The sequence below is a fragment of the Paramisgurnus dabryanus genome, chromosome 11 (assembly GCF_030506205.2).
Source record: "Paramisgurnus dabryanus chromosome 11, PD_genome_1.1, whole genome shotgun sequence".
In the NCBI taxonomy this organism is placed as follows: Eukaryota; Metazoa; Chordata; class Actinopteri; order Cypriniformes; family Cobitidae; genus Paramisgurnus; species Paramisgurnus dabryanus.
Window position 1 is genome coordinate 2,282,818 of NC_133347.1, and position 15,932 is coordinate 2,298,749.

At 38.4% G+C, this 15,932-nt stretch overlaps 1 protein-coding gene across 3 annotated transcripts; it reads right to left on the reverse strand.

Moving 5' to 3' along the window:
• Nucleotides 1–352: 352 nt before the first annotated feature.
• brpf3b (bromodomain and PHD finger containing, 3b) lies at nt 353–15,793 on the reverse strand. Of its 3 annotated transcripts, none has more exons than XM_065248112.2 (13): nt 15,374–15,793; nt 11,570–13,082; nt 11,332–11,488; nt 11,094–11,225; nt 8,734–8,862; nt 8,105–8,417; nt 7,623–7,904; nt 4,651–5,205; nt 3,684–3,762; nt 3,500–3,594; nt 1,491–1,579; nt 1,214–1,368; nt 353–1,106 (listed from the first exon to the last, which is right to left on the reverse strand). In XM_065248112.2, exons 2-13 carry the CDS (start codon nt 13,045–13,047, stop codon nt 923–925), a joined length of 3,648 nt encoding a protein of 1,215 aa, XP_065104184.1. In that variant the 5' UTR covers nt 13,048–13,082; nt 15,374–15,793; the 3' UTR covers nt 353–922. The 3 variants fall into 3 exon arrangements, with proteins under 3 accessions (XP_065104184.1, XP_065104183.1, XP_065104185.1); XM_065248111.2 differs by having other exon boundaries at nt 11,326–11,488; XM_065248113.2 differs by having other exon boundaries at nt 7,662–7,904; nt 11,326–11,488; nt 15,374–15,792.
• Between the last annotated feature and the right edge of the window lie 139 nt (nt 15,794–15,932).

Sequence of the window (15,932 nt, forward strand, 5' to 3'; positions counted from 1 at the left end):
TCTACAATAAATACAAGGCTCTGTGCTTGACTGTGAAATGGATTTGTACTGTTGAACAGCAAGTGTATGATACATCTCATGTGTAGTTAGATCTTAAAAGTCTATTCAATAGTTTATCTTAAATAAGAGATTTGATTTCCATCTTCAGCCAATATAATTTATTTCCTTTGACTCTCTGCTGTCCATAAATAAATTACATTTTTTTTTGTATCAAAAAATGAGAATATATATTTAACCATAGACAACTGCAGGTTGGTACATATACACATACATATAACGTATGCCAGTAATGTACATATAAATGAACATACTTACACTCTCTGATATCATAAGCAAGACCCTTTCTAAGTCAGTTCATTTGAAAATCTTTACATGTATGTACAGATCCTTCTTCATTTCATCCTACCTCCAGGCATTTTATTTCACAATAAACCAAAGAAAAAATTAATTTAGATACTATACGATAAAAAACACTTATATACACGAGTGTCTTTACAATATACAAGAAGTGGTTTGTAAAACTTTAAAAAGCTATCGTAAGAACATGGCAGTGATTCATTCAAACCTTAATATTATTCATTCGTTCTTTTAAAATGACGATTTTTGCAAAAATGAAATGTACCCAAAAGCTAAAATTCTGAGTCTGGGGGATTTAAACTCATCACTATAAAGTGACACCAGTAAAAACACAATTAACTGACGGCCACCCTAAAACCCAAACCAATATGAACCATAGCTTCAAACAAATAAAAAAAACATAAAACACCTCTCTACCAAACATTCAGGTTAGAACTAAACCGCTACTCTGCTCAGGAAACTAGTACCTGGTGCATTAACCACATAAATCACTCTTAGTCTGCTATGGTGGTTGAACAGATTTAAGGTCATGCACCCATGTAAATGGTAGATGAGGACTTCTGTCCTACAGGAAATTGGAGCTGGCAAAACCGTGTTCTCCCCGAACGCGACTCCGGTGAATCATAGCTCGATGGTAAGCCACTTGCACGGACTTCCGGATGCTGGTCTTCTTGCCCTCCATCATACGCAGCTTATCAGTTGTGTCGTCCACGCCCAGAGGAGTCACCTTATCTTGTGGAAGCCACTGCCTGCATGCACAAAAGATGGCATTAAACCTTCAACACAGCCATGTTTATTCCAGGTTCTTACAATACTTTATCTGCATGCATTTCATATAAATATTAGAGGTGCTCACCAGGTGCGTTTGTTGTCGAAGAAGAGGACAAGATAGAGTTTCTCGCCGGCCTCCTCCTGTCTCTGTTCCCCCAAGTTCAGCACATCGAGAGGAGGCACAGGAATGGGCACACCGTTATGCAACAGACCTTCCTGAGGCATGTCTGGATCTATGATCTACAAAATATAACATTAAAATCATGCCTTTCAGATAGAAAGTGACTGTATCCAATGGCAAGTGTTTCTGAAAAGTATGCATGACTCCTAATGTGACGTGTGTGCACAGCGCCCTCTCTCACCAGAGCAGGGTATGACGGATATCCTCTGCATTTGGCCCACACCAGGTCCAGAGGTTCAGGTTCAAAGATGTCACCATTTGACAGCACATCTACAAGAAATAAGACTGATCAGATCAACGCATGTACTCCAAACATACACAGTACTCTTGTATCTGATCATCATGGATTTAAAGGCACAACATTATTGAATATACAACATTATATATAATGTACATTATAATGAATTGCAACATTGTAATAATAGGAGCTTAACCCATTACCTGCCGCTGTACTGTAAGCGGACACCTGAGTTTAATTAATTTAATATATATATATATATATTTGAACAATGTTTTATCAAATAAATTATGTAGGTAGAGTAACTGATGGAGTGTTGCTTTAAAACATTTATATCCAACTAAATGTCACTATCCCGCCAGCAGGACGTCATCTACATTTACTTAAGTGTTTTGCATGTGAATTCTTATCCAATCGTGACAAACTAAATATTGTCTGAAAGCTCTAAGGATGTCGTTTTCATATTTTATCACCATTTTGGGACAAGAATGACGTAGTGGGAGTAAGTTTCTAAAATGGCCCTTGCTCACAGGTGGGTTCATTTGTTATTTCATATTTGCAACACTAATGACCTGTTATAAATCTAAAAAATCTTGACAAACTACATAACACTGGAAACCTCTTAGAGTGTAGTTTTTATATTTCATCACCGTTTTGTGAAAACAATGATGTTGTGCGAGGCATTTACTAAAATGTCACAGGCCCACAGGTGGGCCCAATTTGATTTTACATGTTTATTACACCAAACCCTATTCTAAACCTAAAAAAAACCCTTGACAAACTTGATATTGTTGTAAAGTTTTAGGAGTGTAGTTTTCATATTTCAAGGTCATCCGATGACAGAAATTATATAGTGACAGTCATTTCGCTACATATCACTCAGCAATGCATATTAATTATAATATATTCATAGCACTATATCCGATTATAAATCTGCAAAAATGTTGGCAAAATACATATATATGTGAAAGGTCTAAGAAAATAGTTTTCATATTTCAAAACCTTTTAGCAATAGTAATAACGTAGTGAGAGTAATTTATTAATTTGTGACAAGAGTATGCAGCAAAATGTTGACACCTAGTGGCCTTTGTTGGTAAAACCACTACATTTCAAAGACAAACCTATTTTTCTTTGTGAATTTATTTTGTAAGTTGGATCACAACTAGTTTAGACTTATGTCTTTATGCATTTCTGGTGTTTATAATGTTATGTATACAATATTTACTTTATTGCATTAGTTATATTTATGAAAGTATATAACTATTATAATATTTTTTAATTTAAAATTTTCACATTCCAACTGCAGTGAAAAATTTAGTTTTCTTTAACTCTTTCACCGCCAGCGTTTTTAAAAAAAGTTGGCAGCCAGCGCCAGCGTTTTTCATGCCTTCCAGAAAATGTTCTTCTTTAAATAAATAAACATACAATATACCAAATGAAAGAACAGACCCTCTGCTTTCAAACAAAAAAAACCGTTTCATCCTACCTTTAGTGGTTCTTTTGCAATCAGCTTTTGAATATGGGTAGGTTTTTGCAAAAACACCATATTTTGAGCAAAAAGCAAAAATAATTCCATATTTGTGACGGACTTTTCATAGAGATCCCATTCAGAGCGATCTTTAGAACAGACACGGACATGCAGCAGCTTGCCATAGGGCAATACTTCCGGTTTTAAAAAGTTGCGGAAGGGCGCCACCTGGTGGATAATAGCGGTATTGCGGAAAGACGGAAAATCTCGTCATTGGCGGGGAAGCGTTTTCTCTTAATTGACGAGATATCTCGTCAATGGCGGGGAAAGAGTTAAAACAAGACCAATATTATGCTTCTAGACCATAAAAATGCCACGGTTATATTAATTTGAAGGTGTACATCACCTTTTCACCCCCCCAATTCAAAAAAGGGCTGCGCCAGGTAAGGGGTTAATATTTTAATCAAAGACTTTTATTCCTTACCAGTCCCAGTGTAGTCAGCATCTCCATTAACAGTCTCTAAGAAAGGGACTTTGGACAGTGCAGGTTTCCCTCGACTTTTCTTGGGTGGTGAGGCACTGAAAGCAACAGAAAGCGTGTAAGTTAACGGCACCTGTGACCAGTAAGCTTGAGGTTACTGGTTTTACTCATTCACGTTTTCTCTTACAGTTCCCGGAGTATCGGCGACGCGCTGTATTCTGAGTCAGAACTGCCGTCTCTGTGCTTCCTGAAGCCGTTTGTCAGAGCTGAAAAACAGACCAAAGGTAAAGCTGAAATTCCTCAGCATAAAAAACAGAATTAAGCTGGAAAAGCAAACAAAGCGCTCTCTATTTTAAATGAACTGCTTATAAAATGTAATCTGTAAAAATGGGTCATAAAAAAGAAGAAATTGCTGTTGTTGTTATGATGTCACCACCATGAGCTCATATCATGTGACCGCTCACATTTCCAAAACACCAAGTCAGCAACTTGACTATAAAACTTGTTCCTCTCAGTTTGAAATATAACTTGTATCACCTGTATTACACACTTGTATTACCTGTATTAAAAAACCAACCAAACAGCTTAAGTTATAAATAATTAGTTTTATCTTGGAGAAAGAATTTATCTTCTTGCTCAATAACCAAAACAGTTACAGATTGTTTTAAAAGCAATAAGATTAACCAAACGTAACATGTTTCTAATTTAGTAGTAGTGTATTAAACAGGGGGAAAGGACTGAAAATGTACACACATAAAAAATTGTGCCTATGTGACCTATGTGATGTGTTTTTACATTTGTAAAAAAATGTAAGCTATTAATTTAGTTTGTAGACATTTAACTTTCATTTTTCCTAATCTGTATCCAGCTTGTGTTTAATGTGTGCATACTTTCCTAAAATGTCTCCACAGAAGCATAAACAGCCTTTTAAATCCAAATGATATATAATCCAAATGACAGAAAACTAAACTACCATGGTTTGGTGCAAGAATTATAATTGACATTTTAAATGGAGTTCAGAAGAAAAAATTACTATAAGGGTTGCACATGAAATTGACCATGATTTTATAAAAACAAACCTGAAAATAACTCATTAACTAGGTGATCAGATGATTACTAGTGCATGCAAAAGAAGCATTGTTTTTTATTTTTACCTGGTTCAATAGTAAGGCGAGGAGGAGTTTTCTCTGACTCTGGGCTACGGCTTCTGCTTCTCGCTCTCTGTTTGGTTGGGGTTGATATGGGCGGAGGTGTCTGAGGTTTTGGCTGGGCTGTAGTTTCGGTTTTGTTGGGTGTGCGTACAGTGACCGGCTCAGTTTTGATCGCCTCTTCTCTGTTTCCGTTCTGCGTTTGATTGTCTCTTTCGCGCTGGAGCTTGGCTCCATTTTTTGCTTTTTTGAAGAGCACAGACGTTCGTCGCCCGACTCCCGTCGTGGGACGGGTCGGTGAGGACAGGCCGTTGATAAGTTTGTTCTCGCTAGCAGGCAGACGGTCTTCAGGTTTGGTGCAGCTGTTCACAGAGGCGGGGTCTGTATCTGCCTCTTGGCTCTCGCTGTTGAGTTTGAGGCGCTTGGGTGGGCACGGAGATGTCCTGGGGTCCGATGTCATGGGTCGGAGGGTGGGAGGGTCCTGGGGTGTGTCTCCTGGGGGAGGAGACAACGCCAAGCCTGTGGGCTCCAGTGTGGGTGGGGGGGTTGATTTAAGGTCATCTAGATGACAAAAAGCATGCGTGTATGAGAACACCTGCCACAAGTCAAATGCAGACGTGATTGACGTAATCAAAAGTCTTCACTTTAGTGGTTTTTATACTTTATGTTTACTCTTATGTGTGACCCACGATTTGTCCACAGTTTCAACTATAATCTTACATGAAAACATAACTTTGTAGACTACATGTATTTCTGGCTCCTTAAACAAAATGTTAAAATGCTTTTCATTTCTATGTAGGTTAATATTCAAGGCTCAACATAAAGGACTGCCTGATGGCCCGGGGCTAGCATTAGAGATGCTTGGCCCATTAAACAGTATTGTCAGTGGCCCGATCGAGCCAGTGCTTCGCCCTCAGTCAATAATAGGGCTGTCATAATGATAAAATAATCGTCTCATCGCCATTGTTTGACCTCATTGCGATAATTTCAGATCACCGCAATGATTGCACATCTCTCTAAAGAACACAAGGGGAGCTGCAGGAATTGATTTTTTTGCACCCGCTACAGACATGTGGTCCAGTACTAACATGACCTTAGCAGGATTGGCTACTATATAAGGCCTGTTCTGGTATAGTTTATTTTGATTGCATTTTTATTTTCAGATATTTTTGTTAGACATTTTTTGTTGTTTATTTCTTGTGAAGAATTTTCTGTTTTTGAAAGATATATTCATTAAATAATTACTTTTAAATATATTTTATGTGTATAAATATTTACTGCCAAGTAAACCTTGCAAAAGATTTCAATTAAATAATCACAACGTGTGAAATTATTTCATGAACAAACAAAAATGTATGAGAATTAAATGTTAAAGCAATAAAACAGACAATGAATCATCATAATCGCCAAAGCACACAAAAAATAATTTTAGACAATTAACCATTTTTACCAAATTTCATAACCGTGACAGCCCTAGTCACTAAAATATATTTTTGCCTGTGGCCGTTTGTAAGTATTCTTACCATCAAGAGGCATTTTAAACGATGTGAACGTTAACTTCTCAGCAATTTCATGAGGTTTCTCCTACCTTATTGGTTGTTGTAGACACTGTTGCGTGTTACGTCAGATGGTAGAGCAAAAAGACGTTAAATGCAATGCCCTTTAATTATGAGGCCAAATGAAAACATATTTTTTTTACGTCTTGGAAGCAGATTTTCTTCACAAAGAAACAATGCAATGTTTTTCACAGTTTGCCATCAGTTACCAGGTAAAGCAGACAAGTCGAGAGCCTTTTTTGTTGGATAAAGTGACTACCCAGCACATAGCATGCAAGGTGTCTAAAAGAGTTGGCAAAAACCCTTCAACTGGTCCACTAAAATTAATGGCGAGACGTTTGAATGAAGAAAATTTTAAACGCATCGAGAGACCTATCAATATATTAATAACACAGTTTTACTTATATTAATTCATTATCTTTCTTACAACAAGATTCCTTTTATATGAATTATATACTTGAAACTATTGACCCTGATGAGCGGATTGTACAATTTCAGAATTAGAGTTTACATTTAAAATAGCCAATTGTCTTAACAAATGATGAATAAAATGTTTATGTATACAATTATATTTGACTTTTAAATTATTATTTTAAATATGTAACAATTAAATCTTTTTTGGTGGGGCCAGTGAAAATTTTAGCAGGGCAAGTGAAAACCTGAACCACAAAATTATTAGCATTGAGCCCTGATATTTGTAAATTTCACGCTTGGATAACAGCGTCTGTTGAATGAATAAATGTAAATGTTTTGCAAATCAAAGGGGTTACATTTGAATTGCAAAGAAACTGAGTAACATTAAGAATAAAGTTCATTGAGACTCAATCATAAAGCAAAATAACCTATAGAGAGTGTGAATGCTGAATGACATATGAATAGGGTTGCAAAGGGGCGGAAACTTTCCATGGGAACTTCATCTTTGGAATTTTGGAAATACTCCAAATTGGAAACTTAATTGGAATTTATGGAATTATTTGAAAATTTGGGAAAATGTATATAAAGTTTATCATATAAAAATATAATGAACATTTTGTTGAGCACATAAGCAGACATGCATGCAATAAAATAAAATTTTTGAAGAATGCTGATACTTACGCTCATCAGGCCTGGATTTATTTGATCAAAAATCTTTTGCATCCTTGATGAGCATAAAAGACTTCTTTCAAAAACATTAAAAATAGTAATGGGTCCAAACTTTTGGGTATTTTTTTAATGATCTCACCTAAATGTTTTCTCAGTGTTTTTGTCTTTACAATGGTATAATGTTGGTGCACACTAGCTTACACACAGCACAAGTACATTTTCAACAAAGGAAACTTTACAATTTTTTCAAATTCCCATATATTCCCATGAAAAGTTTCCAGCCTTAAAAAAATTCCTCTACAAATAAATGGAATGTATTTAAACATTTCCATGCCTCACCCTTGTCTAACGACGAAGCTGACATGTTATGCTGCTCACCATCGATCTCTTTGTCTTCATCTTCGTCCTCTTCCTCTTTAAGGTCTCCATTGAGCATGTGCGAGTTCCTTGAGCGCTGCCTATAGCGAACACTGTTGATTTCCCTCCGCAGCAGGCGGATGCGGCGTGTGCGTGCTCCGCTCGTGCGCATGGAGGTCACCACGTCCAATTTGTCTAGCAGCTCCCTCAGCTGGTCTTCAGCCGTCATGTGCAATCGATTATCAGGATCTAGCAGCGTATCCACTTAACAAATAACAACACCAAACCATCGGTACATAGAAGAAGAGTAAACTGTATCCTGTTTGCTTTATAGAAAAATGTTGTCATGTCATGTTACTTCACTTAGGTTTATTCGCACCAACAGAATGATATCTGATAACTACAGAGGAAACTATTCAGCTAGTTCAGGCCTAATTTCATCACATTTCTTGTAAAGTACTCACCATCCTCCAAAGTGCAGCGGTAGTAGTCATTTTTGTGTGGTGATTCTGGTAGGTGCATGCCCGTGTCCAGATCAAAGCCTGTGTTTTGGGCTTGTCTCTGAGCGTGCCTCAGGATGGCGCCCCCTAAGTCCCTCAGTCGTATTGCAGCTTGGTAAAACACAGTGTCTTTAGCATTGTAAAGCAGGCAGTTGGAGATCATAAGGTTGAAATCAGACTCTAGGTCAGTAACCGAGTGATATTTGTGAGCCTCCAATTTGGTTCTCATGGTGGAGAAGTCCATAGGGTGCGAGACAAACTCCAGGTAATCAGGTACCTGAGAAGCCAACAACACAATTTGAATTATATGATTAACGGCAATGAATGCATCTTCATATTAAAATTTGTCAAGTTCACATCATTTGAATTTAAATTGCTGACCAAGGATATCAACAAACTTCATACTGACAAATAGACATTTACATTTATGCATTTAAAGTAACTTGCAGTGCATTACAGGGTATACATTTTATCAGCATGTGTGTTCCCTGGGAGTCAAACATACAATCTTTATCATGCTAATGCAATGCTTTACCAATTGAGCTACAGAAAATACAAATGATTGCCTCAGTTGAAAATAATAATAGACGCACCTCTTTCAAGTTGACAGGCTGTGCAAATATTTTCGCAGTATCTTTTTCCTGAAGCTGGTCCAGGGTGGACCGTAGCAGTACCAGGACTGGAATTAACTGATGCTCGGTCGCAGCTTGGTGAATCTTCACCTAAAAAAGAAAAATACAAATTGTCATGCATCTGGGAACTGTTGAGAGTACTGTTGCTTTTTGTCCATGAGTGCATATTTATGCAATGCACTCCTAAATATAAAATGACTAACTTTTCATGCATGGACATATAAATTGCTGTTTAGTGAAAATATCTGGTCACCCCCACCAAAATTGATGTGCACCTTTAAATTAGGCTGCATAACAACTAATTGTTTGCAGAATTAAAGTTTTTGTTTACATCATATATGTGTGTGTGTATAATAACTAGGTATATATATATATATATATATATATATATATATATATATATATATATATATATATATATATATATATATAAATCCACACACATGCATATATAATTTTAATAATAAAATGTGTATATATTAAGTATTTATATTTATATATAATACAAATTAGATATAAATATTAAAAAGTATATACACATGTAAATATTTCTTTGTAAATGTAAATTAACATGTAAATATATACATGCATGTGTAATTATTATTATACACAATAAACAAACATATATGATCTAAACAAAAACTTTATTCCGCAAATAATTTGTTATTTTGCAGCCCTACTTTAAATTTAAACTTTTGTTTTAAAGTAAAAAAAAATTATATTTATATTTTGGAAAACGACTCTCACTACGTCAATCTTTTACCAAAACGATTATGAAAAATTTGAGCAACGATATATAGTTTGTCATGATTAGATAAGAATTTACATGCCAAACACTGAAGTAAATGTAGGCGTCCCGCTGGTGGGACCGTGACATTTAGCAGGATTATCAATGTTTTGAGGCTTTTCATAAATGAATCACTTACTCTCTACACATAATTTATTTTATAAAACACTGCTGAATATATTCTCTAGAGACTTAGACCTTAACAATGAAATATAGTCATGATTCGATAAAAATTACATCCAAATATTGAAGTAAACTTAGGTGTCCTGTATACAGGCTGGGTGACAGTTTTAAATAATACAAAAAGCACCTCCAATGTAGAAATCATGTTTTGTTGTTGTGTCAGGCTGTAATATAACCTAGCTAAAAAAAACAAACAAATCCTCTCAAATTTGTCCTGGCCTGAGTTTCTGCTTCAACTGGCAACACACCAACACATGAAAGTGCTCATCAAACTGCTTTATTGAGTTGTAAAGTCTCAGGTCTTAACATTTAAGTGTTGAGTCAATATTCAAGACATAAGGTCAAGTCTTAAAGTACTGTCTGTCAGCCGTGACATGTTAATAACAAAGAAGGCTTTCTGAGTTGCTTAAACTAATCTCATGCTTAGACATCACATTGTACCCACCAAAATAAATCACAGGTCGAAACTCAGGGAGGGTATATTCTTGCATTATTAATAACACAAATAGTTAGTTTTTAACTTGAGTAAAGTTTATCATTCATTCATTCAAGCTCATCCATCGACTGTCATGCAACAACACACAGCATTCATGACAAACACAGGGTTCCCACACCTTAGTTAACTTCAAATTCACAGACATTTCAAGGACTTTCCAGGTCCAATACCCTCAAATTCAAGGACTAAATGTGGGGACACATTTCAAGTGAGAGCAAGGTTACATCGTGTTACCTTTTAAGATACATTGTTACAGTTCCCTTTCGAGGAAACTAACACTGCATCACTGCGGTGACACTTTGAGGACGCCTCCAGGGGTAAGTGCGTCTGAATGTGTATATCAAATTCAACCAATGGTGAGGCTTAACGACAAAGACAGGGTGACGCAGGAGTCAAGAAGTAAATCGCTATCTGAAATATTGGCAAAGACAGCATTACAGGGACGCAGAAAGTATGGCAGGGGAGACGCAGCGTCTCGTTCCCTTCTCAGGGAACAACAGTTACATACGTAACCCGAGACGTTTTCATGTGTCAAACACAACTATGCAAAAAAGCATTTTGGTATAAATCAAACTCTCATATAAAGAATATATAAGCATTTAAAGCAAACAGTTTAGCACGTGTGCTTAAAAAGTCTAGAATTTTTATGATATAATCCTACACTACACAGGGAATAATATGGATTTTTTCCAGAAAACTTCTTGCATAAAATAGATTCAAGCACTTTCAATGACCTGTATCTATGTATGTATATTTTCAAAAACTTCCCAGGGCCTTGAATTTTTTCCCCAGATTCACAAACTTTCAAGAATTTCAAGTACCCGTGGAAACCCTGCAAACATTATCATATGGTACCTGCTCTCGCTTCAGTTTCTCTCTCTTGCGGATGAGCTCGATCAAGAGTCGAGCTCTCTCCAGGTCATGACGAAGCTTCTGCCAGTATTTCAGCTCTTCTCTCACAGCGTTCAATTTTTCGTCTGGCTCCGCCTACATAGAAATACACAATTTACAACTACACATAATATCCAAGGTTAGCTGTGAGTGTATACATTAAGATATAAATAAAAAGTATTTGATTTTCACGAACAATAACCTGCTCTGCACTCCTCTGGCCCTGTAAATGTGAATGTAAACGGCGAATGAGAGGCACTCCGTTGCGTGATTGACGCTTTAGTAACCAATAGTTGTGCAGTCTCTGCATGAACTGATTCTTCTTCTGTATGATAACGTCTTTTGAAATTTTGTTTAACCTGTAAATAACACAAACAGAGCATGTAAACAAAAAGCTTTCCTAAATTATTTAGAGGAATAGTTCACTGTGACGCTCATACCTGTGAGCAGGTATTTCTGGGACAGTGACCAACGGTGTTGCTGGTTTTTTGGACGCCTCATCTTTTGTTCCTTTCTTTTTCTGCTGCCGTTTGGAATCCAGTTTACTGTTTTTACACTTTTTCAGCTGTGGCGTCTGAGTATAGGCACTGCGGCCCCTGTTAGCTCTGCATCCCAAAACCCTCCCTCCGCCATCTTCATCATCAGACCCCTCCTTCACAGGCGGCGAGTGCGCCTCGCAAAACGCCGTCTTCTTCACCGAAAACGTAGTCCCATTCACGGTGGTCTCTCGAACCGGTTCGATTTTCATAAAGAGTCCCGCTCTCTGCGCGCACGTGACGTGAAAAGCCGTGTAGCAGTTGGCCTTGTGGCATTGGATGGACGCCCCGCGACCTTTCTGTTTGCACAGGTAACACGTAAGCTTCCACCTCGCAGGTGGGATGTTGTCCACACCCTCAACGGGCTCAAGGAAGACAGTGTTGGCGAAACACACCTCTGGGATCCAAATAGCACAGACTACGTGTGCCCACCGCCCGTCGCTGGTCTGTTTGAAAGCACCGCCCTGATTAGGGCACAGCACGCAGTCTACGGGGTGGGAGGGCGATTGCAGGCAACAGCGGCAGAGCCACTGACCCTCCGGAATATAAGGAACTCCGTAACACTCCTGGTGCACGGCCAGGTTACAAATATCACAAAAGAGGATGACGTTACTGTTGAGACACTCGTCGTCGAGACACACACAGCAGAAGGCATCTTCATCTATTTCGCTTTGCGAGGGCGCCTGGCTTCGCGACTCCAGGAAGGACTCCTTTTCCAGACGGTCTATCAGAAGCTCAAAAGTGTCCGGCGAAACTTCCGTCTGGCCTTCGGAATCTCGCCTTTCGTTCACCAGCTCCAACCACGCCGTGTCTTCCTCGTCCATGTCGTACTCGGCATCCGCATCTAACTCCTCTCCAGACTTCTCAATGAAGCGGTAGTACGCCGTGGGTCGAGACGGAGTCTCCGTTGGTTCGTAAGACTCCAATAATCTGAAGGTGGGTTTGGGTAAGGAGCCACTGTGGCTGTTCGACTGTGCCTGAGATTGTCCGTGAGAGTGGTTTTGCTGCTTGGCATCCTTCTTTTTACCTCTATGGGCAGGTGTTCTGCGTGGCGAGACGATGATCGTAGTCGCTAAGGCCTGTTCGCTGTTCTCTTTGTTGCTGTTGCACTCTGCGATGTCCTGAGCTGTCATTTCATCTTCAGTGATGACAGACAAAGGGTCGAAGATGCTGATCCTATGCAGCCTTCCATCCAGGTCAACTTCCACAATCTTTTGTGCCTGGGCATACGTCAGGGTTTCCCTGGAGGGTGAAACCTTACGGCGATAGGGAGAGGGTGACCGCGGCCGTGACACCCTCTCTGGTTCCTCACTGCCGGTGGCATCGCTTTGTCGGTCGTCCAAGGCCCCAGACAGGCCTCCTCTCCGTCGTGGTTTTCTCATGGGCGCCCACACCACGCAGCCCCACGTATATTGACCTGAATAACACAGTGAGAAAAGAAGCAGCACACAAAATAAGATTTCCTAATAAGATCTGATTCACATTATAATAACTAGGGCTGTGATAAGACGTTAACATAAATTCATTATAACAACACTAATTGTATTAACGTGCAATTAACCGTGATGAAGACAGAAATATAACGACAGTGCCTGTAATTGTTTTATAGGCTGCTCTTGTGTTTTTGAGCTGTATCTGAATTAAAGCAGACTGCTGCATCCTAATGTCAAGTTTAAAACGAATTTGCGCTTAAGTTGCATGCAAAAAACACATGCACAATATAGTTAGTGCAGTGTAAATACACTATTAAGTGTTTATGTCCGCATACTGGAATTAAAAATGGTGTACGCCACCTGTTTTGATACGATTATGCTTGCTGCGATTATGAGCTTAATCGCATTATTTTTACTGAAGTGTAAAACATGTGTTTACATGAGGTAAAGTATAACCACAATGTTCCCAAAATCCAGTTATAATCGCATTATGAGGGTGCATGTCGTGGACAATTGAATTGAATTGAATGTCAATCAAACAATAACAGAAAGGACAAAAGTTGAACGTATATTTTCCTAAAGATACCGTTTTCGACTTGGTGTGTGCTAAATCTATTAGTTTTACCAGGGATTTTAAGGTATGGATGCGGTGATTTTGTTTTTGACCCTTCACAAATCTTTTTTTTTTTTTTTTATTATTTTTGCTGATTCTTTCACTAATAATAAACATACATATTCATAAAGCATCCATATTTTTCCACGCCCATGTTGTTTAGACTATTAAAAAGTGTTAAATGAAGCTAAATATAAAACAGATAGAAATGTGCGATTAAGTTGCGATTAATCACGAGTTAACTCCTGAAAATCGTGTGATTAATCTAGATTAAATATTTTAATCGATTGACAGCCCTAATAATAACACATTTTGCAACAGATTGAAAATCTTTTTTATTCATCAATACACATAGACCCTATTTTTTTCCATTCTGAAAATAGTCAACCTTGAAGTCTGCACATTAGCCATAATCGACCGAGTCACGTGCTTTTTAAATACCGTGAGCGCGCTCTTGTTTCCGGAAGTGGTTAACCCCGCATCATGACAGGTTGTTGGCTGAATGTTTAAGTGTTAAAATCATTTCGGGTTTGTTATTAAAAAAAAAGATATAATTTCCTGTCAGAAAATGTTTACAATCGTCGTCAAGTAAACCAAATGTGCAACGTTTTACCTTTATGATCCTTTAATATGTCCACAAAGTTTGACTATTTTTGTAGAACAAACAAACAATATTACAAACAAAGCAAACGAAATGACCCATTTTACCAAAAGGAATAAATAAATGTATTTAATTCTTTACAGAAGAGACTCAACTAAAGTGAACAACTTAGTTCGGATGATTATCAAACGTTAAATATACATTTAATTCCTTAAAGAAATGAATTTATAAGTGGTAGACACAAACATTTATCCACTACTAGTTTAGTAAACGACATTTGATTACATAAATTCATTGTGGGACTTAACTTTTCAGGCGGGTTGCCAACTAAAGAGTGTTTTTATTTCGCCGTCCAATGGGCGGGACTTTAGATATTAAGGCCTCCAACACTTTGTTCTCTTTCCGTCAACACTACACCATTTATAAAGACTGATACAGATTCACACATCCGTCACGCGTTCATATCAACTTCCCTTACTAACATATTAAAAAACTTAATGCGAACTTTGAGGAATTTATCACTGAAGTGAGACGACCGCCAGAGTCTGCAAAGTTTATCAACCCCCACGTACTTGAATAGCCAATCACAGCCGTCCACACTTTCGCTGTAGCCAATCAGCGATGAGGAAAACCCTCTCAGCAGGCTACAGGTTAGGTTGCGCCTGCTCGATTCTAGAACGAAACGTCAGCCATATTTACAAAGCAGTAGAACTTCAGATTTCGCCAAGTTTACCGTTTCCCAAAACCCCAATTTCACTTTAAATAAACGATGACAACACTTTATCCCTTCAAATCAAATAAACGCTCATTAGAGACTGCAAACACACGAATACATTTAGTGAACCAACGAAAGCCTAGACGATAATGCCGTGAAGGCTAAAGCTGTCGGGCTGGCTAGCTAGCCGCGTTCGCCCGCGTAACCAGCACGACAACGCCGCGTATGGTGGTAACGAACCAGCCGGTGTGCGCTAGCTGGTTTAGCAAAGCGACGGTTGACATTGGCACACAACTCAATTCGTAACAGACACCCCCAAAACAACTCGATAAAGCCGATAGATTACCTTGTGTTCCAGCCGAAACTCCGCAAACCGTCTTTAGAGAAGGAGAATCTTTCGCGCTGGCGGCTTGGCCGAAGAACCGGCAAAAGAATCGCCGATAAAATGTCCTCTTTCTCTCAGTCTTCCATAGTTTCCTTCATGCAGATGTATTTTGCGTACTCATCAATTTGGATGCGTGTACCGCACCCTAACTTCTGATCAAGTGCTAGTTAGATTAGATTGTTTTTTGACGGAGCTAGCTGGCTATTTTCAACCTCGTATTGCTACTAGGACCGACCGTCGCCGCCTGGGTAGATAGTTAAGTTAGCAGCTCGCCAGCTACAGAGACAGAGCGGAGCTTTCGGTCGAGATAGTAAGAACACGCCCCTTAACAAAAGCAGGCCATTGACTGTGTCAGCTTTACGGCTAATTTAATAATACATAACAATGGTGTTTATTTACATTACTATAGTGTGTGTGCGTGTAATACTTGAGTATGTACATGTGCTTCCCACACAGCTCATGCTATAGCTCGAGTTCATCACGACCTGTCACCAGTAATGCATGCAGCTCGATTGGTTGC

Excerpts from the sequence above, each read along its gene's own strand:
- brpf3b (XM_065248111.2), bottom strand. The coding sequence starts at position 13,047 with ATGAGAAAACCACGACGGAGAGGAGGCCTGTCTGGGGCCTTGGACGAC. Across the intron at positions 11,226-11,325 it reads GGAGTGCAGAGCAGGTTATT|GCGGAGCCAGACGAAAAATT; the intron begins GTTCGTGAAAAT and ends ATTTCTATGTAG. Across the intron at positions 7,905-8,104 it reads CCGCTGCACTTTGGAGGATG|TGGATACGCTGCTAGATCCT; the intron begins GTGAGTACTTTA and ends TTATTTGTTAAG.